The sequence below is a fragment of the Patagioenas fasciata genome, chromosome 22 (genome assembly GCF_037038585.1).
Source record: "Patagioenas fasciata isolate bPatFas1 chromosome 22, bPatFas1.hap1, whole genome shotgun sequence".
In the NCBI taxonomy this organism is placed as follows: Eukaryota; Metazoa; Chordata; class Aves; order Columbiformes; family Columbidae; genus Patagioenas; species Patagioenas fasciata.
This window is the reverse complement of record NC_092541.1, coordinates 193,019-219,642: the sequence shown is the minus strand read 5'-3', so window position 1 is coordinate 219,642 and position 26,624 is coordinate 193,019. Positions and strand designations below refer to the sequence as shown.

Here is a 26,624-nt window from a genome sequence, read left to right as displayed (position 1 = left end):
CACCCCAAGTCAGAGCTGCTGCGGGAGGTTTGCGGGAGCCTCGTTCAGCCCGGGCTGGCGCCTGCTGTCCGGCACGGCGCGCTGGGCAGGCTGCTGGTGTAACGCCCCGCGCCCGCTGCCGTCTGCACCAAGAGCATCCAGAGCACGGCGAGCTCGCAGAACCCAGCTGTTGACCTGGTGCGGTGCCATGTCCGCATTAGGGCTGTGGAAAGCAGGTCTGGGGCTGTGTCTGCCCGGGGCTTCCTTGGATGGGGATCATCCTGCGGTCTATCAGCATACAGTAGCATCTGGAACCCGTGCAGACTAATCGACCCTGTCTCCTTGCTGCAAACCACTTTGGAAGCGATTAGCCCATTTCCTTGTTTTAGGTGAACTTTTAAGGCCAGCTTGCAAAAGGGATCTCAGTACTACTGTAATGGAATTAAGCTAGTGCAGAATATGAGTATTTATTTCAGTCAGGATCACTGTCATTTTGCTAAAGCTACTCTTAATCTGAATTAAGTGACTGAAATGAAGCAGCTTGTGGTCAGACAAGGCCCTGGGGGCATCAGACTTAAAACCACTATAACCCAGAATTTGTAACAGTTGGAGCTGTGCAGGTCAATTCCCACTGCAAGCGAGACCTGAGAAACTGTGTCCTGCCTTCAGTAGCACCTGCCAGGGAAGATCTTGATACAATTGTGAAATAAGTTGCGAAACTCATCTGTGAGGAAAGTCTTATGGATGAGGAAATGGGTATGGAAGAGAAAGGCTTAATGCTTTTCTTGCTAAAGGTCTTCCTTATAATTTGCTGTTAAAAATAGTGTCTTGTTTCCACCTAGCAGCAGTATGGGCTGAAAATAATGGAAGGGAAGAAAGAGCCCAGGCTGAGTTAGAATGGTAGGATAGATTCACAGATCGTTTTTCCTATAAACAAACCCACGCTATGAAGAAGTGGCCAGAAGAGCTCTGTGCAGTAATTAACGTTTACATCAGCTTCAGCCTGCGGCTGGTGCAGGTCAGGAATCTGCATGCAGTGCTTTTCTGCAGCTCCTCCTGGCCAGGGTGGGATCTGCTGGTTGCGCTGGGACTCGGAGCACGCGCCACCTGGGCTGGGGCTGTTCCGGCAGCGCCTGTCACATCTCAGTATCACTGCAGGTTGTGGGTTCTGCGTGGGTGCTGAGGGAACTCCAAATGCTCCTTTACACCCCTGTGGGGTGATTGACGTGTCGCCTGTTGACTCCTTCCCACAGGTGTCTGCTGAATCAGGTGCTAAATTGAGCTGCCCATCGCTGTTCCTCCGTGTGTGCTGCGGGATCCTGGCGCCTGTGTGTTGCACAGGTGTGTGGGTGATGGCTGCGGGCCCTGGGGCAGAGCTGCCTGCCCCTCGTCTGTGTGTCCGTGACGTTAAGCCTGGATGGCTGCATGTGCTGCTCGTCAGGGCGGTGAGGAAGGGGAAGGGGATGCTGCCAGCAGCTAGTGAGCCGTTAGTGTTTTCTTCGGGGGGACTGGAGTAGATGATCTTTTGAGGTCCCTTCCAATCCCGAACATTCTGCGATTCTGTGATCTCCGCCGTCCGTGCCGGGGGCAGCGGCTGCCAGCACAGCGGAGCCTTGGCGGTGAAGGCGGCCCTGCAGCAGGGGTCTGCGCGGGACGCCTGGCCAGACGGAGCCTGTGCACACAAAGGGAGGCAGGGCTGGGGGAGGCGGTGTTTCCCATCACCTGGGCTGTCACCGGCAGGGCGGGGGCGCAGGGCGCAGGACACCGGACCCCGCGGCCCCTCCCGCCGGGCTCGAACCGGCGTCTCCGGGGCCGCCCGCGAGCGCCCCCTGCCGGGCGGGGCCGCGCCCGCCTGCTTCCCGCAGACAAAAGGCCGCGGCGGCCCCGCCCTCCCGCCGCGCTGCGCACGGCGCATGCGCCAGCCCCGGCCGGGGAGACCGCGGGGGTGGGGGGGGGTCCGGGCTGTGTGGCGCATGCGCGCTGCCGCCGCGCGCCCCCCCGGCTCGGCGAAGGTTCCGGAGCTCGCGCGCGCCCCGCGCCCCGCCCCCGGGCCGCCCCGCCCGCGCGCTGTCAGTCGCCGCCCGGCTCCGGTGCGGACCCGCTGCTCGGCAGGTAGGGGCTCGGCGGGGGTGTGGGGGGGCTGCGCGGCCGGGCCCCGCTCCCCGGGCTGCCGCCGTTGCGTTCCGCTGTCCCCCGCCGAAAGCGTGAAACGGGGGGAGAAAAAAACCCCGCCACAACCAGACCCAAACGCAACCATTTCAGCCCCAAAATCGCCGCGGAGGGTCCTGTCAGCCCGGTGCCGGTTTGCCCGGGACCGCTGCAGCAGCGGGAGGGGCGGCCCCTGCGGCAGCGCTGCCGGCTGCAGGTGCGGGCGCGGCGCGGGGGGAGGGCGCCGTTCTCTTTTTTCGTTTATTTTTTTCTTTTCTTTTTGTTCTTTTCTGTCCTCTCGCCCCTCTTCGCCCCTTTTCGCCGTCTTTCTGCCCCGTTTCCCGCGGCAGGTGGGGCCGGGGCAGTGCCGGCGGGGCTGCGGCAGGAGGCGGGCAGCGCCTCGCCGCGCGGTGCCATCTTCTGCAGCCGCGCGGGGAGGGGGCGGCGGCCGGGGTAGGGCAGGGGGATTTGCCGGTGGTAGAAAGCCACGAGAAAAAGGCCGTTTGGGAAACGGAGCAGCCCACGCCAAGCCCAAAATTTCGCGGGGTGGGAATTGCTGCCGAGGTCACGGTGCCCCGGAGTTGCTTTGTTGCATCCCCAGCTGCCCGTCCAGGGATTCGTGTTTCACGTGAACAGCGCGGTCGCTCGAGGTGGGTTCGTGTTCCACGGGTGTTTCCCGCTGGGCTGGGGCTGCTGGTGCTGAGCCCCCTGCGTTTGGCGCTGGGCTGGTGCTGCTGGGTGGGACTGGTGGTCCCAGCGGCCCCTGGACGTGGCTCGCTCCTCTCGCTGTCCCCGTCTCCTGCTGAATTGCCCTCTTGTCCCTTTCGTTTTCCTCTTCCCGTGTTGCCTGTTCTTTCTTGTCCAAAAATCACCCAGGCAGGGCGTGGGGCTTGCCCCCTTGCTGGGGTTTGCCTTTTTTCCTTTAACTGCAGCGGATTTCTTTAGGTCTGACTTCGCAGATGTGCAAAGGGAGGTTTTCCAGGTGCGCTGTGTGGCACACCTGCCCTCCTGCCTTGGAGCAAACAAACCCTTAAGGAGTAAGAACAGCTGCAGGTGAGGGATGGAGGTTTCTACCCGCATCCTTCTCTGCCGTTTTAGCACAAGGGAGGATTCGGTTAGGGAAGATTTTTTGTTGTCTGTATGCTTTAACACCTAGAAATGCAACCCTGTTGTTTGCTCGCGGAGAGTAGCTGCCGTCGTTTTAAAGGGAGTTTCTCCTTCCATTTGCTGGTGGTACCGCCATGCGAGGCGCAGCTTCGTTTGCAGCGAGAGGCTGGGCTTGCTGGACCGAGCGGCTGCAGGAGCCGAGCGGTGCCCTCAGCAGTCTGCGTGCAGCGTGCTCCGGGCTGCCCTGCGCTCCTCCGCGTGGATCCGGCACGCGCCTGACGCGTGGCTGAACCGGTGGAACAGAATTCACAGCCGAGAATCGTTAGTGTGCTCTGTTGGGCAGTGGTGAAGGGTTTTGCCTTCGCTGCCAGTACCTCAGGTTTGGAGTCTCTAATGGTTTTCCTGGTGCAGTTCAATTTTTCTGCATTTTTTTTTCTCAAGGTGGTCAATCAAAACAAGTCTCAGTTTGGCATTTACAGGCTGCTCCTGAGAGAAGGAAAATTAAAATCTCATCCTTTCTAGAAATGAGAAATAGCTTAACCCAGTTACACTTTGTTCCCTCTTGATGTGCAAAATGCTTGTTTTTTACCCCAAGATGTGCAGCTAAGGAGAAGACAAGGTGCATGAAGTGCATGAAGGTTTTCTAGGCAGATAATTCACCCCTGATGAAAGTCTCACATATTCTTGCTTTAGCTGGAATAGCGGTGTTTGGAAGGAGGTGTGTGGCTGTGACACGCGTCCCTGTGCCACCCTCCAGTGTTAGCAGAGGAGCCTCGTGCTGCTGAATGCCCTGGAAATGGAGGCTTCTGTTCAGATTTTTCCAATTAGGATACAGATGGGGTTGTTTCCTGTGCCCTGGGGGAACATGATGCCTGTCCCAGAGGTTGGTCACCTGTGTCTCCATCCTCCATCAGGCCTGACTGCTTGGGACAGTTGAGTCTGAACACATAGAGCTTAAAATGAAAGGCCTGGTGAGCTGTGGTTTAGAAGGTTATCGGGCCGTTAGAGTGTGCGTGTGAGTGTCCAGGGCTGTGGGTCTGTCGTTGTCCCGAACAGCAAGACGGCCAGAGGTTGACCTGTGAGAAACCTCAACTGAATCAGCTCTGCCTGGTTTAATGAGTGGGAGTCTGACACGTGGTTGTCATAATGTGACGTCTTAAAGCGCAGAGTCCGTTTCTCTCCAAAGAAGTCCCGTTTGTCCAGCCCTGCTCTGGACCCGCTCGCTGCCGATCCGCAGCTCTCGGGTGAGCTCGTTGCGAAGGCCCCATCTGAGGTGACCGCGAGGCACCCGAGGGTGCCGTGGTGTCTGGGGAGGTCACCCCTCTGTGGTTTCTAAGGCGGACACGGCCCTGCCTGAGAGACTGAATGAATCTCTGGATCTCTGCTTGCAGCAGGATGGATCTTCTCCATCTGCAGGCTGGGGTTTTGTTTCGCACTGAAATCTGCCGTTTGTAGGCTGTGTTTTAAAGCGCCTGTGGAAAGCATATGCAGTTTACGCTGGACTATGAAGGAGAAGTATTTGTGCCTTTAGGCTTGAGTGGATTTTCTTTGCAAGTCTGATGAGCCCTTCTTGCTCCTCAGAAGTCGATCCACTGATTTTTCCCTTTCCCTTCCAAGCAGTCCGATTAGCAAAGGCAGTCATTACATGCGGTGTGGCTCTTGTTTTCAGTCTTTAAATACTTAAGGGAAGGGAGCACCAGGGGATACCTTCTGTTAAGCTAAAAGGATTATCGCTGCAGTTGGGCTCATTATTTCCATCCTTTCAGCCTCCCCACTGTACCTGCCCTGACCCCTCTTCCCAGAGCAGGTCTGCTAACACTGTCTGTCCGTCTGTGCCCGCCCTCAGAACTCGAACGGCGGGCGGGTTTGTCCCCGGGCCGTCCTGCTCAGGCTGTGCTGGTGCTCGAAGGCGCAGGGGAAGGATGAACGGACGGGTTATTGCAGGATAAGGTGCAGTCTTACGGGACAGGTTGTACAAGTCCATAGGAAGAAGGGCTGTATTAAGTGCTGCTGTTCGTGGTGAGACTTCAGCCCTCACAAGAGAGGCGATGAAGCCACTCGTATTGATAATTTTGAATAACGTGTGTCAGTTTGAATGCCGAGTGCTCCAGAGCTGCGGGGCGCTCAGTCTGGGGCTCGTCAGCCCTGTCCCTCCAGTCTGCCTGGAGGCGCCTGGTGTAATTTCAGGTGGGTTTCATCAGTGCGTCAGCTCACGTGCTGCAGAATGAAATTCCTCAAGTTGTTTGTGGATGGCTCAAAAATATCTGAAGAGGTCTTTCCCATGTTCCATGAAGACATCCAGCTCAGAAGTGAAGGAAGCCGAAGAGACGTGAAGGTGGCTCGTGTTCCTGTCCTGGTGCTGACCCGCCTCGTACAGAGTGCTCAGTGTTTCACTGCCCTCCCGCTGCAGGCTGGGGTGCGAAGGGGTAGGAGTTGCTGAGCCTGAATTACCTTTGTGGTTTAAGGCGAGACCAATGATGAAGCCGGGTTGTGTGGTTGTGTTACAGGAGCTTCGTGTGCTCTCTGCCCGTAGCCTGTGGTGTCACCCATCAGGTGTTAGAGTCCAAAGCTGGGGTTTACTCCAAAGGCAGAATTGCCTTTTGTGGTTCATTTTCAGCTCCCACTTACTTTGACTTCAAGGGCAGGCAAATTCTGCCCTCTGAAGTTACTGCTTTATATGTGGTTTTACCTGCTGCCTCATCAGCACGACAGATACGGCTCTGGAGCTGGCTGGAGGGGTTTGTAGAAGTAGCTTTTAACAACAGACATCTCCAAATTGGGCAGAAAACTGCATGCCTTTCCCGTGGCATCTTCTGGTGCAGTAATGGAGAGCCTGGCAGGCATATGCAAGCAGAAGTAATAAATGGTGCTGCTGGGTACAAGAAGGAGAGCAGTGAAGGTCCAGCTGAAGATCTACGGCTCAGGCTGTGGTGTTGTGCTTGTTGCCACTGCCCATCAGTGAGAGAGCGGATTCAGAAAGGATGGGGCTAAAATGAGGGCATTGGGCCTGTGCTGTGACAAAGGGGGGGACCCTGGGGGCTGCGCCGTGCACTGGGAGCGGTGGCAGCCGTGGCGCTCGGTGTGGCCTCAGGTACCGTCACTCATGCACGGCAATAAAAAGCAGCGCTGCTGAAATACCGGCAGCCCTGTTTGTTCAGCTTTTGTATTAGTGATTTAGAGAGAGGCTGTGACCTTACCGAACATGAATGGATCCTCGTAACCCGAGACCAGGAGCAATATTATTTTAAGCAAGAAGTAAGGCTCTGAACCAGGCTGTCCTGTTACACATATCATACGTGTGACAGCAGAGCTGCATTTAGAGCTGAAAGGGGATAAAATCCCTGAGGAGACTGATTGCACCTCATTTATTTTTAACAAATGTACTGCAGAAGATTGAGCCTGAATTCCTGGACTTGGGGCAGCCTGGAATTCAGACCATTTCCACTCTTCATCCCTGTGGGAAGGGAGATGGGCACCAGCTGGGCTTCCAGCTGATTCCTGTAGAGGATGAAATGCAGATGGATTCCAGTTTTTAAACTTACTCCTCCTTTACCCTTTGGGCTGGGAGGAGAAATAATGGTTTTAGAGCTCTTGGGCTGAGTTTGTCAGCGGGGTTTCCCGTGCAGCGTCGCTGCTCGCGCTGCCCGCACCCGCCTGTGCTGCAAATCTGCTCACAGACGTGAAACTGGAGTCGAGGCCAGACCGATTCCCCCGGTCGTGATCCCGAGTGGCCCAAACCGGGGGACGGCCGGCTGGGGAGAGGCATCCCAGCGCGCGGTAGGGATGCGTTTTGTGCGTAACGTTTCTATTTGTTGTTCATCCTTGCTCACTTGAAAATGGTTGTCTCGTGCCTCAGCATGGTTCAAACCGTGCTCCCTTGTTATGAAAAATAAAGGTAAAATGCCGCTCCTGTTGGGTTTTCATTGATTCAGAAGCAAGAGGCCCACGGGCTGGACGTCGGCGGCGGACCCGTCCCAGCCCCGATCCCTGCGCCCGTCCCAGCCCCGCTCCGTGCACCATGTGCCCGTCCCAGCCCCGCTCCCTGCGCCCGTCCCACCCCCACTCTGTGTGCCGTGCGCCCGTCCCGGCCCCGCTCCCTGCGCCCATCCCGGCCCCGCTCCCTGCGCCCGTCCCGGCCCCGCTCCTTGCGCACCCATCCCGGCCCTGCTCCGTGCGCCCTGCGCTCATCCCGGCCGTGTTCTCCTGATGATGTGGGGTTTTCTTGAGAACCTCCAGATGGGGATTTTTTTCCTGCATTTATCTTCTTACTGCTGCAGATTTAGTAAAAACATGCTGCTTTTAGTTTTTAATAAATACTGTTGTGAACATTTTAGAGGGAACAGCTTTTTTCTGCTGTTATGCAATAAGATGACAAAGGAGATGGAAGTGCAGCAGAAATGCTTGATGAATGCCCTATTATTTGTGTCTTTGGCTGTAAAAATAAAAGACATTGAGGAAACACAAGCTGACTTTAGGCCTCATCTGAAGTGTCTCTTAGTAATGAAAAGCAAAAATAATGCAGAAAAGCGAGACAGAAGCTGCTGTCGCCTTCTCTGAGGCCTGTCTGGTTGCATAGTGACTGCCAGGGTCAGGGTAAGTCCTGCAAAAGCCCCGAAAGCTCGTGGGCTATGACGTTTGTTTCTTTCCGAGGTAAGAAACCAGTGTGTCAGAAACACGACTCCTTCCTTCCCCTGTATTTAGAGACCGTCCCGATACGGCGTCCTGCAGTGTTCCAGTGCCGCCAGTCATCTCTGGGGTGCTGGAACCGGACACCGTGGAGCCAGAGGGTATTTTGTGCCCAATGCGGGTATCAAGTGGCTAAAAGTAATGTCTCGGTGGATAAGCGCTGTGGGCAGAGCGGTGATGGTTTGTTACTGTGCGGAGCTGTGTGGTTTTGGGTGATGCCTGTTCTGTGCGTGTCAGGCGCTCACCCGGGGCCTTGACACCGCCGGGTGCTGCTGCTCGGCCGTGGGGGTCCTGCCCGTTCCCTCCTGTCCCCCGGGGCTGCTCGGCCGTGGGGGTCCTGCCCGTTCCCTCCTGTCCCCCGGGGCTGCTCGGCCGTGGGGGTCCTGCCCGTTCCCTCCTGTCCCCCGGGGCTGCTCGGCCGTGGGGGTCCTGCCCGTTCCCTCCTGTCCCCCGGGGCTGCTCGGCCGTGGGGGTCCTGCCCGTTCCCTCCTGTCCCCCGGGGCTGCTCGGCCGTGGGGGTCCTGCCCGTTCCCTCCTGTCCCCCGGGGCTGCTCGGCCGTGGGGGTCCTGCCCGTTCCCTCCTGTCCCTCGGGGCTGCTCGGCCGTGGGGGTCCTGCCCGTTCCCTCCTGTCCCCCGGGGCTGCTCGGCCGTGGGGGTCCTGCCCGTTCCCTCCCGTCCCCCGGGGCAGCAGCGGAAGCCTGTGCCCCAGCACGCTGGACACCACTTCTGCACCAGCAGCCTTTGCAGCCGGGAGGTCTGCAGGGCTGGAGCCTGTAAAGGTGAAATAGTGCTCCCTAAGAAACTCCCCTACCGCGGCTTCTTCCCTAGGACAGGCTTTCTGCCGCTGCAGGAGTGATGCCAGCCGTTGCAGTAGCTGGAGCAGATGGTGCTGTTGTCATCATTTTAGTTTCTATCCATGTGTTGAAACAGCTCAAAATAACTTAAGAAATGAAAGCCCAATCTGAGAATATACCTTGAGTGTTTTCTTTGCCCTGAGAAAGTCTCCTGCAACATTAATGTCCACAGCACTTGCTGGTTCTGTCTCATCCACCCTGATGAGGATCACTCACATTTGCAGGCTAGAGCTATGGCATGGAGAGTCTTTTATATTTAATATCTTCGTTATTGTGGCAGCATTGAATGTTCACAGAACTTCTGTCAGGGTTCAGCACTTGTCAGCACTGTGAAATCAAAGGAGGAGAAGCAGCTGAGATCAAAGCAAGCAATGAACACCTACCTGGTGTCTCTGTGGTGTCTTTTTCAAGCCAGAGGCAAGGCCTGGGGGGCAGCTGGGTGGGGATGGGTGGGGGCTGTGCTGGTGCTGCGAAGCTGGGGGAGAGGACCCACCAGAGCATTAAATAAGTCCTGTGGGGTTGTTTCTGACCTCATATTAGTGAAGAAAATGGTGGTAACCATGAGAAACTGCTGCCCACACTAACAGTCCTGCTTGGGGTGGGCTGGAAGTGTCCACAGACCAGATGAGCCCTGCCAGGCCCTTCCACCACTGTGTGCGTGGGAGCGTCCTCCGTGGCGGTTCCACGGGAGCGTCCGCCATGGCGGTTCCACGGGAGCGTCCTCGGTGGCGGTTCCACGGGAGCGTCCGCCGTGGCGGCTTGGTGGGAGCGTCCGCCGTGGCGGTTCCACGGGAGCGTCCGCCGTGGCGGTTCCACGGGAGCGTCCGCCGTGGCGGCTTGGTGGGAGCGTCCTCGGTGGCGGTTCCACGGGAGCGTCCTCCGTGGCGGTTCCACGGGAGCGTCCGCCGTGGCGGCTCGGCGGGAGCGACAGGAGCGCGGCAGCTGTCGCTCGGGGGATGGGCGTCTGTCTGTCTGTCTGTCTGTTGGTTCTCAGGCAATGCAGTCTCTCAGGAAAGCAGTTTCTTCCTCCTCGTGCGATTTGCCAGCCCCGGTGAAGGAGGTTTTTGCTGTGACAGAATGCTGTCGCGCCATCGGCTGTCTTAATTAATCAGACTCCAGCGGCATTTTTAGCAACTCTTCTTTCTTCTTTCTCCTCTCCCCATCCAGGCGCACGTTGCCATCACTTTTCTGCTATTGCTGGAGGTAACATGCTAAGAACATGTTGTCTCGTGCTTCTTTCCCTGCTCTGTCCTTTGTGGTGGGGACAGACCGGGGGTGCCAGCAAAGCAGCTCAGCCGCACCTCGGCACGCAGCGCAGCCTTCGAAAGGCAGCACAGAGGAAATACTAGACTTCCTCCATTTTCTGTTAAGTGAATAATGGCTGGTACAATCCTCAGTGCCAGTGAGCCCGCCTTAAATCCTGCAGCAGCAGGGAAGATGCTCTGATTTCCAGCGGGTTGAGCTGAGCCTGGGATGGGAAGAGCCAAAGAGAATTAGCTGGTAAATAAGATCTCCTGCCTTCTCTTTGATCTGCTCTACACGTTCAACTGCTTAAAGGCTTCCCAAGCAAGCAGCGTTTTGGGGAGGGAGAGTTTATCCACCCGTAGACCATCTCGTGGCTCTGTGAAATGCACTGATTGCAAGATGCTCTAGCAGGGGGCTGGGAAGAAATCCGAAGGTAGTCTAGTAAATCCCTGCTAAAGCGGCTTCTCTTCCTTCTATTCAGGAAGAGCCTGCTGAACAGACAGGGCAAGCTTTAAAACTACTGTTGCTTCCTTTTTTGCTGCCGTGTAAGCCCCTCTGATCAGAGCTTTAATCTAGCTAGAGTTGGTGGACTTAGCGGAGGCCCGGTCTTTGCATCAGAGTGTGGAGTGAGAGGGGTGATCCGGAGTGCTGACACCTCCCTGCGCAGCCCAGAGAAAGCTGCTGTAGCGGTGCGAACAGCGGGTTTGACTTGGTCAGATGAGCCAGACAAAAAGTGAAGGAGAAAGGCAAGAAGGGGTAGAAGGTGCGGGAGGGTACGGGCAGCGGCAGCAGGCGCTGCGGGTTGCCGTGGCGGTGCTGACGTGCCGGGGGAGGTGGAGGGAGCTTTGCTGCCTTCCCATCCCCGTGTCCCACGGGGTCTCTGGTGTCCCCCGAGCGCGGTGCAGCTGGCACAGACGGTCGGTGGCCTGCAGCCCACCCTCCGGGCCGCGTTGTCCCCAGCCGCTCTGTGGAGCCTTCCCACCTCTGTTCCCCTTGCGGGGACAACAGGAATAACACCATGTCTTTCATAAACCACCTTATTCTTCTGTCAATAGCAACTGATGCAAGATTTAGTGTTAATATTCCTACATTGCAAAGCTTGTGTGTGTTCCCTCAGCCGATGCCCAGCACGCTCCTGTTCTGGAAGAGGCCACATTTCCAGTGCCCTTTCGTTTGGGCAGAGATGTGCAGACAGAACCATTTCCCATCTCTCGCAGGTCGGGCCGTGGCTGGAGTTGTGTGCCCGGATAATCTGGTCTCCTAATTGCCACCCTGCATGGAGGCAACTGCCGAGCTGCGCCTAAGCTGATTTGGGCTGGCGGGTTCTGTTAGTGTAAATCTCAGCAGCACTGAGGAGCTCAGCATGGCAGTATCCCTTGGCTTTTCTCCAGCCGTGAGCGTGCCCTGCAGACCATTGCCAGCTGGTGACCCCAGCAGTTAGAGCTTGCGGAGCTCTTGGTGTGGAGAGCTTTGGTTTGTAAGGGCTTTTTACTGACCTTCCACGAGCTCTTGTGTCTTGGAACCCAGCTTTTCTCTTCTCTGTTGATGCTGTTTGTACGGAGTTGTGGCATCTCGCTCCCTGGGGCTTCTTTGTCCTGTCCCACCCTCACCTTTCCCCCATCTCCTTTCTAGATGTGGTAGTATGTAACTCTCTGTTTTGGGAGCTGTTTGTTGCCTGGTCTCAGTAACCTTTAGGTCCCAAGCGGGTGTGCTTAAGCTGGTGCTCCGAGGAGGCTCCAGCGCCTCACAGCTGCTGTGCCATGAACCTGGAGCCGGCTCACGTCCGCGTGTGGGTGTCCTGCCGCCGGGAAGACGGGTCACAGGTTCCGGGCCCCCGGAAAGACACTTAAGTTATAACATGGAAAAATGTGAAAAAAAAAAGATGCAAAAGAAATGCTCTCAAAAATGCAGCTCCTTGCTGCTGTTCTAAGAGTCCTTTGTCTTTGAACCTGAAAGATATTTTTCAGCCTCTTGACTGGATAACTTGAAAGTCCCTGTAATTTCTCAGCTCACTGCACGTTGGGCGCTGCCTGCGATTGATGAGATCACTGCCCATGTGTTCCTCTGTCAGCTTCTTGGAAAAACAGTACTTGGAGAAGTACACAAAGGAGATGAAAAGGAAGTTGCTTATGAATTATGCACAGCCTTTCACAGCGCTGTCACTTCATTTTAATTAAGTAATTCGGATGGAATGATGCTTTATTTAAAACCCTGTTTGTGTTTGATCACATTTCAGAGGTACAGCTGGGATAGCTTATGTCTGTTGAATTTTCATGTTCAGGTAACGAGCGGCTGCTCGCTGTCCCCCGATGAGGTAGCGGAGGGAGACAGCGCCGGCCGGTGCAGGGCGCAGCAGCTCCGCTCTGCCCCCGAAATCGTCTGGGGATCGCTTGGGCGTTTCGTGGCTGGTGTGGAATACGGAGCTGCTGAGCTGCGCTCGGCGATGGTACCGGAGCGCGCCATCCAGCCAGGGTTTCCTCAAAGCGTTGCACTCACCTTCCACCGAAAATTCTGTTTCCTCTGTTTTCTTGCCAATGTGTGGCTGGTACCCAGCTGCAAACAGATCCGGCGACACCTAGTTTATTTTGGGATTCGTGCATGTGTAAATCGAGCTGTTGGTTCCCAGACTCGTGATCCCTGGGGCCGTGCAGTGTGAATTGCTGCAGATCAAGGCTCTGCCTCTTTCCTGTGACGGGAACAATTCCGGGTGCGCTGAGGCTGTCGAGGCAGGTCCGTCTGTCCGTCTGTCCTCGGGGTTGCAGGGTGGGGGCTCCGTGGAGCGCGCGTCTCCTGGCACCAGAGGGTTGCGGGGATGCGTTTTTGCGCTCCTTTGTGACAGCGCTGGCGATGTCGTGCGGCACCGATTACGCAAGGCTGACCGCCACCGAAGCACAGCTGTGTGGTCCCTGGCATCTGCTTTCTTCTCCCTCTGCTGCTGGGCCACTCTCAATAGGGTACGTTGTTTTCGGGCCTGCTTTTATTTACCTTTCATTGTGGAGAAACCTTTTGCCAAGTAATTAAGATTTGAGGGCGCCTGACCTAATTTGGGATCTCAGTGTCCCCTGGCAGAGTTTGGAGGCTCTGGTGACGGTTTGCTGGGGAGCCTGGGCAGCAGCTCGTGGGCTGCGCTGTGTCCGTGTCCCTGTCCGTGCCCATGTCCGTGCCCGTATCCGTGCCCGTGTCCGTGCCCGTATCCGTGTCCGTGCCGTGTCCATGCCGTGTCTGTGTGGGGCCACGTCCACCCTTTGCCGACTCTGCAGGAGTCCCTGCGGACAGGACACAGCTTGTGACACCTTGTGGCTTCGTGCTCTGCAGCCTGGACGGGTCACCAGCCCCAAGAAACATGCAGCTTTACAGAAGTTTATTTCCAACACCTAGGGCTGGTTTATGCCCTATAGACAAGATTTAAATGTGTTTTAGTACAGACATTCCCATGTATTTAGTTCACACCTGGAATATTGTGTCCAGTTGTGGCCCCTCAGCTCCAGAAGGACAGGGAACTGCTGGAGAGAGTCCAGCGCAGCCACCAAGATGCTGGAGGGAGTGGAGCATCTCCCGTGTGAGGAAAGGCTGAGGGAGCTGGGGCTCTGGAGCTGGAGAAGAGGAGACTGAGGGGGGACTCATTCCTGGGGATCAATATGGAAAGGGGCAGTGTCAGGAGGATGGAGCCAGGCTCTTCTGGGTGACACCCAGTGGCAGGACGGCGGGCTGTGGGCTTGGAAAGGGTGATGTTTGGAGCAGCTGTTAATTATGGGGTGGGCTGTTGCTTTTTAGATAGTGTCCCCCTGGTTGGCAAGAATACTTCTGGTGGAAGTGGATAAGTTTCTTAGGAGGGTTTGCGCTTTATCTGTCATGCAGAGGGTGCTGCCAGAGTTGATCTCTGCGTAGCTATCCTTGGTGTAATTGTTCATTTCTGAACCATCTCTTCAAGGTGTGGCTGGTCTTACAGTTTTTTAGAACATTTTTCCCCTTAATGTGTTTTTCCCTAAGAGGGATTTCCCCTTCCTCCCTGTGAAAAACAAATAGCATTACCATTATACACTTCTTTCAGCATTCCAAGTAGTTTTTCAAATGTGCACTTCTCAGACCATCTTTGTTTAAGAAGTCTAAAATATACGGTTCAATGAGGTTTCAATTCTCTTTAATTGTATCAATTTATTACCTGAATGGCTGAATCCTGCCGCGCGTGGAGCTCAGTGGGGACAGGGGCTGTGTCTGCCCCGCCGTGGGCAGCACAGCGTGGAGCTCCTTGAGCAGCTCAGACAGACTCCTTAGAAACTCCCGGCTGCTCCGGGTGCTGCGGAGCCCCGGCCCTGGCTGGTCAGCGGGGTGGCCGCTCCATGACCAGGGTGGCCGCTCGGTGGCCAGGGTGGGCGCTCGGTGGCCAGGGTGGGCGCTCGGTGGCCCGGGTGGGCGCTTGGTGGCCAGGGTGGCCGCTCGGTGGCCAGGGTGGCCGCTCCGTGGCCTGGGTGGCCGCTCCGTGGCCCGGGTGGCTGCTCAGGCGTCCCCGTGCGCCCGCAGCAGTCCCAGCGGGCTGTGCTGAGTCACGGGTCAGCGCTGCCGTGCCAGGGGCGGATTCTGGCTCTCCTCGGAGGGCCGGTGTCTGGTGCTGTTGGGTGCTGGCCATGGAGCGGCAGAGCAGCAGCGTCCGGCCGGGAGCCCTGCCTGCGGGTGTCCCGGGAGGTTCTTGTCAGGGGCGGGAATGGACTCCGTGTTTCTGGGGAGGCCGGGGAGACGCTGGTTGCTCTTCTCCAGAAGCACAAGGGGGAGGAAGAGAGGAAAGGAGGCAGCATAAGGAAACAGTGAGCCCCGTTTAAATCCAGCACAGCGGATTGGTGAGGGTTGGCCTCAGGGTCCGCAGTTGGGAAGCAAGGATGTTAATGTCTGTAGATGTTTAGTGAACGGAGCTGTGCTGGAAGGAGTTTGGAGAGAGCAGAAGTTCGTCTGCACTGACCAGACGCTCCTGTGGTCGCCAGTGACAAAACGCTGATGGCGGTAGTGACTGGCACATGCTCTCGCTTGTGCAAGAATAATTAGACCTTCTCTTTGTTGACAGGTAACATTTGTTCCTTTATACGTCTTTCATGCAGAATTGGTGTTTTTCTTTTGGTTCATATCCACAGGTGAATTTCTTCTGTCCTCTGCCTTGCAGTGACCTGCGGGGCTGGAGCAGCTCTGCCCAGGAGCAGTGTCTGGCCCTTTTAGAACCCAGTTTGCCATGTTAACTCTCCCTTCCCGCTGTCCTCCTCCGTTTGATGCTGTGGACAAACATTTGGAGGCACTAGAGTTAGGTGCTTCGCGGAGCGTTTCAGCACCGCTGTGAGACCCAAGAGATAACATGTACCTTGAGCTGTGACCTTCCCAGACGCAGTGGTGTGATTTCAGGGCTCATCAGCAGAAGGGAACGCAGTAGATCTCTTCTTACAGAGGCTGGAGAGGTGGCTGGCTGGTTTTGCCTGATTGCTTGCAATAGGATGTTTAATGCTCCTGGAAACTGGCTGACAAACCACAATTGTCTTGCGGAGCAGTAGCTGGGAGCGCACCAGCTGGGCCTCATGTCAAGGCATCTCATGTCAGGCTTTGGTTTTCACTCTTCAGGTCACTTTGCTGAGAGGTGGCGGAGCAGCGTCAGGACGTCACTGCGATGGAGGATCACGCAGCCGGCCAGGAGAAGCACGTCCCATCAGGTGAGCGCCTCCAGGAGCTGGTGTCAAGGACCTGCCTTGCCCAGTGCTGAGGGAATGACCGAAATGGGGAGAGCGGGGCCAGTGTGGCGGTGCCAGGGCTCCTGGGGGATGTCCCCAAGACGGTGTGTGTGTCTGGAAGGTTGCCGTGGACCAGCTGGCTGCAACCGGTGGACTGGGGTAGCCCATGAGATGCTCTGATGTTCGTAGCCCCAGGAAAACGTTGCTGTTTGTGGTCATTGCCCAGCAAGAGCAGAACAACCCCCAGTATCTAGACCAGTGAAGATCTTATTGCTGCAGCTTTGCAAATGTGCGTTTCTGTGTTCACTCCTTGCTTTGTACAAACACAGCACTGCTTTTATTTGGAGACACAGCTCAGGGATGCTGCTTGCTGCCCGCTTTTCTCACCTGCGCAGGGAGATGCAGAGAACTGAATAGAGAGCTCTGGGAAAGTGGGCCGTGCGAGAGTATTTTGTCCCATATTTCAGACCTGCATTTCTCAAGAAGCCTTTCCTTTCTCATTCCACCATGATCCACAAGTGAGCTTGGAAACCCACGTAGTGCCAGCAGACCTGGTGGGACTCACATGGGCTGTGCTCCATGACAACATCATCTTAGTGGTTTTTGCTTGAGGTGCTTTGGACAGAGCTTGCACCAAATAAATGGATTGTCCCTGTCCTGGAGAGAGTCCGTAGCATCCATTCAGCCTGGGTTCTGTAATGCGTTTCAGTCTGATAGCTCCTCTCAGCCTCAGCTTTGCACATCACAGGTTCCCAGGGATTTTGCTTATGTTAGTTTGAATCTTCTTTTCCAAGTCTTTTTCTCCAGTTCTCATTGTTTTATTTGCCCAGACTCCTTGCAGAAGGAGACTTGTGCCTCTTTCCCTGCTCTTCTAAAAGCCGACTTTTGCAACCAAGCCTTCGCACAGCGGGTGATGTGCGGTGCCGGACCCCTTACAAAGACTTGCTGGTCTGCAGTGAGCAGAGTTAGCGCGTGGTGGGAGTGCGCAGCAGCCTGCTCAGGGAGCGAGGCCGAAGGCTCCAGAGGTGGAAGAGAGGACAAGAGCAATTCAGAAATTGTGCATCTTTTCTGCTTACGTTGCTAAGATCTCCTTTCCTGCTTGTGCCATGCTTTGCTGTCTCTAGCTGCTCAGTTTACTGGGCTTTTCTTTTGCTGATGGATTCCTGCTTGTTCCTTTTGGTGATGACACTGGCGCTTTTTGGTTGGCATTTTCACGCTTTGCTTGCTTATTAGTTCAGGTGTTTATACTCCCCAGTTACAGTTTCTTGCTGCTGTGGATCTGGGCAATCAGAGTTCATTAATTCAGGCGATAATTCGTAGCCACGGAGTTGTTCTAAGTATTTGAATGTTTTCCAGGCTATCCCCTTCAGATACCAGTCGATGATGGATCGGATGAGCCTGTTTCTGAAACATCTGACGCTAAGAGCACCCCAACTACGGAAGGTGGGAGCTCTTTGACTTACTGCTTTGAAACCATGATGGATGGGGTCGTGGTAAACCTTGCGAAAGACTCGCTGTGCCTTTTCTGGTGGGGTTTCTCAGGAAGAGCGTCTGCACTCTTGGACAAATGTTCTTCGTTAGTCTCGTCACAGGCGATGTTTGCCACTCTGCAGAATACGACAATGAGTTTTAAAGGTGGAGAATGGGTTAGAAGGCAAGAGAAGGTGAAATGTTTGTTATAGTTCAGGAAGCTGCTTGCAGTTCGTTTCCTGAAGGCTTTTTGCCCAGGAACAGCTGCTGCTGCTGGCGCCGCGCGGCTGGGAGCGGCCCGTGGTGTGTGCTCCCCCAGGGACCGACAGCACGTGCTGCTCGCGGTGCTCCCTGGCAGCGGTGGCTGTAACTCGCTGCTCTCTTTCTGTCCCCTCTGTATTTACATGTTCGTTAGTACAGCGTGATTCGTGCTGGAATGGTGAGATGGGCAGAGTCTGTACATAAAACAAAACTTTGTGCTGATGTAAAGGTCATATTAGTAGCACTCAGGGCACGTCTGAGCTGCTCCATAGTGTTATCTGAATACCGTGTTTGTGGAAGGAATCTAATTCCAAAGTGGCCTAGAGACTTGCTCACTGTTTTAATTAACTGCACTTTCTGTGTTCTTCTGGCTGCTTTAATCCCAAGTATCTGTCTCTTGGAGACTTAAGTACAGGCTTTAGTTTGCAAAATTTGTCCATAAGAATAGCGGACCTAGATCCTGACCAGTTCCATCCAGCCCCGTCCCACTGCAGGTGTGGGCTGACCTGTCGAGTGGCTCTGTTCCTGTGAGTGCAGCTCAGTAAAGCAGCATGAGAAACCTGGCTGGTGCAGAAGAGGATGTTGTCCCTCTTCCAGTTGTGTCAGCACTGTCACGACGAGCAGACTTCCCTTGGGTGCATCAAGCCAGGTGTCTCAGGGCTGCCCAGAGTGCGGTGCAGTCACAGCACGCGGATGGTTTGTGAAGGGATCCGGTGGGAGCCGCTCTGTGCTGCTCCAGGCCGGCCGTGTCCCCGCGCAGACAGCATTACCACGCGTGCACATCAGGCACCAGCGGCTGCGTTTTCAGACAGGGTTCATGCTGAAGCCCTCAGCTGCGGGAGTGGAAAGACACTGGGGATCCGGGGTCTGTGCGGCAGAGGGAACAGCTCGTGGTGTCCCTGTGATGCTGGCTGTGCTGTGTCGTGCTCGGTTGTCCTTCCGCAGCACTGGCTCAAGGGACGGCGTCGGGTGCTTTTGTGAGCACAGCGTTCTTCAGGCACGTCCTGGACCCTGCAGGGTTTTGCCATGCGAAGGCTGTGTGAAAGCTGCATTGTTTTTCAGATGCCACAGCACCTTTAGTGGAGGAAGGAGACCACGAGGATCAGGGTGGTGTCGAACAGCACGGGGAGATACCAGAAGGAACCACAGGTGAGGGAAAACAAGGTGCAGTTTCATATCTTGATGCAGACAGAGCAGAGAGCTGGACTGGTTAGTGCTTAAAAATAACACTACAAAGCCTCTCGCAGGTGCTTTCCTTCTGCTGCGTGCTGCTCCTCCACGGCACGCAGAAGAAACTCCAGCTTACAACTGTCCTCTTGCCTTCGCCATCCTGGGGGAAACCTGCAGGCTTTTCTTCTCTCTTTCTCAGCTCCACATCTGGCAATCTTTCTATCTGGTGTCTCTGGTGGCTTCTCCTCCCATCTCCAGGCTGAATGCTTTCCTGCCGGTCCCGGTCATGCCTGATGGCTGCTGGCAGCCCTGCGTCGCTGACGAGCCGGTTACCGGCCACCACGGCACCGCGCTCGGCCCGGCCCTGGCGGCGTCTGCGCAGCGGCAGGTGCAGACCAGGCACTGCAGCGGTTCTTGGGCTGCTGGCGCATTTTGAGGATAATGCAGAGAAAGCAAAGTGGCTGATTCAGACTGAATGCTCCTTGGGAGTCACTGCGCCTGGGTCTGGTTTTCCAGGGAGGGACGGGGGTTTGTCCGAGGCAGAGGGAGCAGGGAGGGAGCCGCTGCCGTGCTGTGTGTGTGAGCAGTGAGCGTGTGTCCCCTGTGCGATGGCTGCTGGCGTTTCCTGGAGGCCTCAGGCAGGACCTGAGCACAGCAGTGGCTGCAAATAGGGTTCTGCCAACTCCCAAACGCTGAAACAAGCCCACAGCATGTTCCCTTGGGCCAGCTGTCCGTGCCCAGCCCTGAGCCACTGGCGGAGCCTCGGGCTGGGCGCAGGACTGCTGGTCGGCTGCGAGGTGCGCAGTGCGGGTCCGGGCACAGGGCCGCTGGTCGGCTGCGAGGTGCGCAGTGCGGGTCCGGGCACAGGGCCGCTGGTCGGCTGCGAGGTGCGCAGTGCGGGTCCGGGCACAGGGCCGCTGGTCGGCTGCGAGGTGCGCAGTGCGGGTCCGGGCACAGGGCCGCTGGTCAGCTGCGAGGTGCGCAGTGCGGGTCTGGGCACAGGGCCGCTGGTCGGCTGCGAGGTGCGCAGTGCGGGTCTGGGCACAGGGCCGCTGGTCAGCTGCGAGGTGCGCAGTGCGGGTCTGGGCACAGGGCCGCTGGTCGGCTGCGAGGGGCCGCTGGTCAGCTGCGAGGTGCGCAGTGCGGGTCTGGGCACAGGGCCGCTGGTCGGCTGCGAGGTGCGCAGTGCGGGTCTGGGCACAGGACCGCTGGTCGGCTGCGAGGTGCGCAGTGCGGGTCTGGGCACAGGGCCGCTGGTCGGCTGCGAGGTGCGCAGTGCGGGTCTGGGCACAGGGCCGCTGGTCGGCTGCGAGGTGCGCAGTGCGGGTCTGGGCACAGGGCCGCTGGTCGGCTGCGAGGTGCGCAGTGCGGGTCTGGGCACAGGGCCGCTGGTCGGCTGCGAGGTGCGCAGTGCGGGTCTGGGCACAGGGCCGCTGGTCGGCTGCGAGGTGCGCAGTGCGGGTCTGGGCACAGGGCCGCTGGTCGGCTGCGAGGTGCGCAGTGCGGGTCCGGGCACAGGGCCGCTGGTCGGCTGCGAGGTGCGCAGTGCGGGTCCGGGCACAGGACCGCTGGTCGGCTGCGAGGTGCGCAGTGCGGGTCCGGGCACAGGACCGCTGGTCGGCTGCGAGGTGCGCAGTGCGGGTCTGGGCACAGGGCCGCTGGTCGGCTGCGAGGTGCGCAGTGCGGGTCCGGGCACAGGGCCGCTGGTCGGCTGCGAGGTGCGCAGTGCGGGTCTGGGCACAGGGCCGCTGGTCGGCTGTGAGGTGCGCAGTGCGGATCCACTGCACGGGGAGCCAGGAGGACGCCGGGTGTCCTCAGCTCTTCGGGAAGAAATGGGGAAAACTGAGAAAATTCCAGTTTGACTGTAGAACTGTGGTGTACAGAGATAATTGATTAAGCTGGTTTGAAAGTAGACATATAATAAATTGAAAAAGTTCTGATAGAGACAAACTATCATTGCTGTGAAGAAAAATGTGTTTCTCTAATACACCAGTGTTCCGGAAGTGTCAGATTTATATCAGACAGACTTGGATTTACTGATGTCAAGTGGCCTCAGCAGAGCTGATCGCAGTGGGCGAGTCAGGTGCTCACACGAGCGCTGCTGGCACTGCGGTGCTGGCTGCGAGCAGGGACAGGAGATCCATCCCCAAGTTTTCTGCACCTCTGTCCGAAGGAGCTGGAGCTGCCCCAGCACCCGGGGTGTGGGAGCTGCCCCAGCACCCGGGGTGTGTGCTGGGAACGCTCCTCCCGGGGCGGGTAGCACAGGCTGAATGAATCTCATTAGGTCCGTCGTTGGCACATGCCGATTTCCTTTCTGATACTGCCCTGCTCGTAATGCAGCGCTGGTGGGCAGAATCAGCAGGGAGTTAAATGAATTATCCAGAGACATGCTTAAACTGAATTCTTGTTTTGATGATGTTTCTCCCGTTCTTTCTCTGGATGGGGACCAGCTGAAGAGGCGGGCGTAGGAGCCACCCCCACCCTGGAGGACCACGCTGCAGGAGATGCTGTTCAAGGTGAGCGAGTTGTCTGTCTTGGGGACCCTGTTGCTGCTGCCCACACGTGCTGGGTGCCGGTGGCTTGGGAGTTTTCTTCTGTGCTGCAAACGCTCTGCTCTGTATGAGCAGTTGTGCGGTTCTCCCTGTTCTGCCAGGGCAGGGTCATACATGCTTTGAATGTTCCAACATGCCCCTTCCAGAGAGCTGCAGCTTTTCATACACCAAATTTGCCCCTCAGGTGACTGGAGCCCTGGTGCTTCTTTGTCCGGTTGCAGAACAGGGCATCCTCTGGGATGAAAAAGTGATGAGCGGCCGGGATGGTGCAGTTAGCCAGGAGGAACTGCGCAGCATCAGACCGAGTCATTTTGGGCCCTACATGTCACACGTGAAAGGAGTGAATTGTTTTGTTAATTACCGTGTCTCTTTCCAACCTCAAACATGTCTCAAGCCTGCTCATTGATGCCCTGACTTTGAGGTTTTTCCTGGTCCTGGTGTTAGGGAGTGTGGCTGGCAGAGCCGGGCCTGGTGGCCGTGAGCGCTCACAGGGCGCTGGTTGTGCCTCTGCTCGGCTGAGCCGGAGGCCACCCAGGGGCTTCCTGGCCGTCTGGGAAGCCTCTCGGCTCTGCTCAGTTCAGACGGGACTGAAAGCTTCAGGACGGGGTTTTCCCAGAGCACCCCGGGCTTAATTCTGTGCTCGGTGGGGCAGACTGACGGGCTCAGGCTCACTTTGGTGTCGCTCTCTGGCTAGCGGTAGTACACCGTGGCACTGTTCCGGTGTGCTGGTTGAAATCTTAGTTAAACCCTATTTTGTAAGGTAGTTTTCTGTGTAGTAGACGTAATAAAGACATAATACATTCCTTCAGCTGCTTGGGCAGCGTCTTTCCTCCTCTTGGCTGCATTAGTGCATTTACAAACATCCGTGTCTTCTGAAGGGGTAAATAGGTCTTTACTCTCTCAGCTCAGGGCAGAGTTCGGCTGGTTTTTGGTTTCCACACACAGACCGTGCAGTTGTTACTGCAGGCTGCTCCCTGCAGTTAAAGTGAGGCCTTCGCTTGCCTGTCCAGTGCTTCTTGGACTAATAAGTCTTCTGTATTTTAAAAAGCAGTGGTACCACTACAGAAAAATAAACGAGGATTGCTGGTGGGGCTGGGGTTCTCTTCTGGCATTCTGGTTCTGGCTGCTGTTTCTCACCACATTTTTAATAAGACCTTTCTGGGATCAGCTGTCAGATATGGGGACATACATGTAGCTGGAGCTCTGATGTAACCTATACATGACATTTCTAGGTTCTTCTGTAAATTGTTAGTTATCTGCAAGTGGGCTGGTAGTAATGCGCTGCTTCCTTTTAATAGTTCTGTTTGACTCAGAGGAAAATGTGGTTATCAATACACAGGGTCTTGGATATGTTCTTACTGCCTACCTTCATTTTTTGTGTTATGGGATTTGAAAAAGTGGTCTTTGCAGCGAAGATGGCGCCTGTTAAAATGCCTTCGCAGTCTCAGGTGGAGACGTCCTCTGACTCTGCCGCCCTTGCCCTGGTGCCGTGTGTCCGCCTCGAGGCACCAGCAGGCCCGCGGCGTGGGAGCGCGGCCGGGGTCGTTAGTGCTCGCGTTCTGTTCACTGGCAGCAGAAACGAGCCGGGGCGGCCTGGTGGCTGCTGCATGAACACCCTTCAAATGCTTGAGGTTATAAAAGGTGCTTCTTGATGCCGCATTTCAAATATTACCTGCCAATAAGTGCCAATGAAGGATTTCTCTTAAACCACAGTTTCCGAGGTCTTTGTGTGGTAGTTTCAGTTAGCCATTACGTTTAAAATTGGAAGAACATTGATAAAAGACCGAGTAAGTCTTGACTTCTTCTTTTCCTGTTTTAATCTTGTTTGTTAAACTAACGAATCAACAGTTGGATCTCAGTACTGAATACTCTGATCTGGGCTTTTCCCTGGGCTCATTGGCAGCAGACGTGTTCTGGAGAGCCAAGCAGAGGTGGTTTGGACGTTGGGAGGATGTAGTCAGTGCCACGTCTGCAGGAGCCTCTCCTGCACGGAGTAGAGGACTTGAGGGATTTTGTACGCTCGTGAAGGACAGGAGGTGTCTGGCCTGTTTTGTTGAGGCCCTTGAGCCAAGAAGAGGTGGTCACTGACCAGCAAACAGGTGGTTCTGGAAACCTCTGTGGCTGAAGCAGCTGATAGCACGGGGGTGGCAGATGGCGGTGGCCGGAGAGACCAGGTCCTTACCTGATTCCCATGGGGAGCAGAGTTTCCTGAAAGGCAAAAACCGCTGTAGAAGTGAGTTGTCTGTTCAACAGGGCAATGTGGGACTTGCTTTCTCCCTTAGTTTGATAGCAGAAGTCCTTGGTCTCTCTTCAGCACTATGTCTGACTACTTATTTGACATGCCAGTGCTAATTGTTTGCCCATGCTTCGTACCCTGCGTCTTTGATTCCAGGGGAGCCAAGCTCTCCCAAGGCGCAGCCTGGCCCTCAGGAGCGTCTGGGAGATGCAATAAGGAGAGAGCACCAGCCCGCCGAGCCGGTCGCTGGGGTTCTTCCGCGGCCTCTTGTGTCACATGAGATGGAGGCTTCAGCAGCGGCTCCCACCAGGATTGAGGTCACCATCCCAATACCCCTGGATATGTATCAAGGCTCCCGAGTTGGCGAGGACAACAATGAGTTGTGGGATCGTGGAGACAGAGAAGGCGTTGGTGTGGGTCCAGCGCTGGGAGCAGAGCGGGGTCCTGGTGTGTTCGCTGTGGGGCCGGCAGGGGCAGCTGCGCCGTCTCCTTCGTGCACCAGAGCCCCGGTAAAAGAAGATGCCAGTCGACGGGAGGGAGATGAGGACCGTGATGTCGATGAAACTTCTGAACAGGATTTACTTTCTCTGGTGGGTCAGCATGTTTCGCCAGGACCTGAAGTGGGTTTGTGTCCAGCAACAGCCAAGGAAACTCCTAAAGAATATGAGTTTGGAGAAAAAAAGTCCAAAGATGTCCTCAGAGACATTCCAAGAGAGGCACTTCTTATTGAAACTGAACCACATAAAGCAGGAGAGGACCAAGAGAAGAGTAGACAGCCATTGGGGGAGGAAGAAAACGCAGATGTCACCCCATCAGAGCCTTCTGAAATCATCTCCCAGAAAGAACCTGAGCCTGCGGACGGGGAAGATTCTGAACCCCTGCTAGAATCAGCCAGACTCCCTGCCGAGGTGAAAGATGGTGTGGAAGTCAGAGATGCTCCTTTGGCAGACGCTGTGCCAGGTACAGGAGAACGCTGGATGCCCAAGAAGAAACCTTGTGCCCGTGTTGCAGACAGAGCCGTCAGTCGTGTCCCCCTCCTCAAAGGTGTGTGCAGCGTTTGCCCTGGGCTCACATTGCTGGCGGTTTGCTCACGACAAGGCTGCCTGAGCCATCCTCCAGCTTGCTGACACCGCGAGTCCCGCTGCTTGGGAACTGGCCTGGACCTTTGCTGTGAACTGATGGACAAAGTGCCTCTGCTTCTCCCTCCCTCTCCTTCCCCTTTAGTTTAATCCTGGGTGTCCTGGTGTACAAGCTTTGGTTTTGTGACCCTTGCATGGTGCTGGCGTGTTCCCGGTCATGCTTTGTTCACCTGTTTTGGTTTTGATTTCCTTGGATCTGTGGGGCGGGCACCTTAACTCACACCTGGCACCTTCCTAGAGACGATGGAGACCGGAGGGCGTTGTTCTGGCATGCGGGAGCGGGGCTGGCCCGCGCGCTGCAGCTTGTTCCAGCCTGTGCCGTCTGGTTTGCATGTGTCCGCTGTCCAGATCCATAACTCTTTGCATTGGCTTTCCTAAAGAGAAGGGAGGAGGAAAAAGGTGAGGTGACAGGTCCAACCATGGAAAAGGCCCCGTATTGTCCTTGTACTTTCCCTTAAATACCCACTCCTGGCTGCTGTTGGAGGCAAGGTCTGCAGCTGGCTGGACTTCTGCCCGCTACAGGGCACGTCCAGCGCTCTTAGAAAGCATCTGCTCCGGTCCCCGTTCGCAGGGCCTGTCCTGGGGTGGCCCTGAAGTCCCGCTCAGTGTCTCTGGTTTGCAGCAGCGTGCTCTTCGCTGCGTGGGGTTTGTGAAGAAGTTGTCGATGTAGCTTTTTCTATTGGCGCTAAAGCTCATAAGATCCTTCTTGTTCTCCACCTGATAAGCCAGCAGGACGCTTGGCACGTGCTGCAGGGCACTGGCATGGCTTGCTGGTGCTCGCGTTGGAGCCTGAAAACGATGATGGGCTGGGATGGGTTGCGCAGAGTCAGCTGCTTTCTGATTCAATAGGAGGAATTCTTTAATTACATGATAGTCTTTTCCTTCAAAGAGACAGATACCGTGTGGCTGTGCAGCTCCAGCCTTGCTCCAGTCTGCAGTTTGACTGAATTCGGGAAGGGTGGTACATCCAGCAGGATCACCAGTGCTGGATTAACAACGTTGGTCGTGTCAGTGGGAGAGGTCTGACCCCCCAGAGCAAGTGTCCAGAACACTGGGGAGAGTGTCAGCAGCTTTTCCTCCTGGATTAGGGAAGAATTAGCTAAAGATGGGGAAAAGGGGCTTTGTTATTAGTGCCTTACAGTACAAGCATTAGTTCCTCCCTGTTTCTAATCTGCTAATTAGTAATACTGCAATCTGTTGTGCTCGTAGACTAATGGGACAAAACACTGAAATATTACCAGTCACTCTGTGCGTTATACAAATGAAGCAGGACAACGGCTGAAGCCCTGGCCCGGGGTCTGAGCCAGGCGGGAGGCGCAGGGTGCGCTGGGGCGGCGGAGGACACCGTCAGGAGAGGCCTGGGGTGACAACAGCCGGTGCACAGCTACTTTGCAAAGTTAACACGCTGAGCAGCAGCTTTCAATGAGGTCACGGGCAACCTGGTGCCGCTAGGACTGGCAAATCCTTCCATTTGCATCTTTATATGATCGTTAGAACCAATGGGTGTTTCAGAGAGGGAGACTCATGTTCAGGGTCGAAGAGAACTGTTCGGTCCTAAGCTGAACAGGTGCTATTTGAACCGATTGCGAATCTGGGCAAAATGATCTCGCACAGACCTTGTTGCGTGTGTCTGATGCTCCGGTGGTGACCAGTGCGCTGCTGCCTGTGCACAGGATCGTCTGTTAACCCAGAAAGAGTGTGTTTACGATGTGGAAGTATTTCCGCAAGAAATGAGTGACTTTGTAATATTTCTAAGAATAATATTTAATAGGAAGGAGAGCAGGGACACGGACACCCGCGCAGCGTGCATGTTGCTGTAGCGCAGACGCTTTCGTCTCTCCAGAGTTCAGTGACCAGTCCCAAGAAGTGTAACTGTGTGTGTCCATTTGTCAGGTCGCATCGACAGCAAAGACAAGGAAGGGACTGGAGCTGAGGAAAAGAAACCGAAGGTAAGCTAAGAAACAAAACCAGAGGCGATGTGTATGCAGCAGGGGCTGTGCCGTTCCTGACCCTCTCCTGCTCTCCCGGGCCGTTGTGCCTCTTAGGAAACCTTGCCATTGTCTTCTGTTCT

At 55.9% G+C, this 26,624-nt stretch overlaps 2 protein-coding genes across 11 annotated transcripts in view; both read left to right on the top strand.

The window, feature by feature from the left end:
- The first annotated feature begins 1,946 nt into the window (after positions 1–1,946).
- MAPT (microtubule associated protein tau) overlaps positions 1,947–26,624 on the top strand; it is a 40,902-nt gene continuing 16,224 nt past the window's right edge. For 6 of the 10 annotated variants that reach the window (XR_011735534.1, XM_065856144.2, XM_065856142.2 and 3 more), the window contains exons 1-6: positions 1,947–2,091; positions 15,619–15,707; positions 17,082–17,168; positions 18,519–18,605; positions 21,077–21,142; positions 26,447–26,502. Coding sequence is in view for 9 of the 10 variants with exons in the window: in XM_065856144.2 (XP_065712216.1) it covers positions 15,665–15,707; positions 17,082–17,168; positions 18,519–18,605; positions 21,077–21,142; positions 26,447–26,502 (339 nt within the window). In the remaining variant the exon portion in view is untranslated. The remainder of the gene's footprint in view (positions 2,092–15,618; positions 15,708–17,081; positions 17,169–18,518; positions 18,606–21,076; positions 21,143–26,446; positions 26,503–26,624) is intronic. The other 4 variants (XM_065856149.2, XM_065856140.2, XM_065856143.2 and 1 more) reach the window with 4 other exon arrangements.
- LOC139825470 (uncharacterized) lies at positions 21,171–26,439 on the top strand. The gene has a single exon (XM_071798159.1). The coding sequence runs from the start codon at positions 23,696–23,698 to the stop codon at positions 24,539–24,541; it is 846 nt and encodes a 281-aa protein (XP_071654260.1). The 5' UTR covers positions 21,171–23,695; the 3' UTR covers positions 24,542–26,439.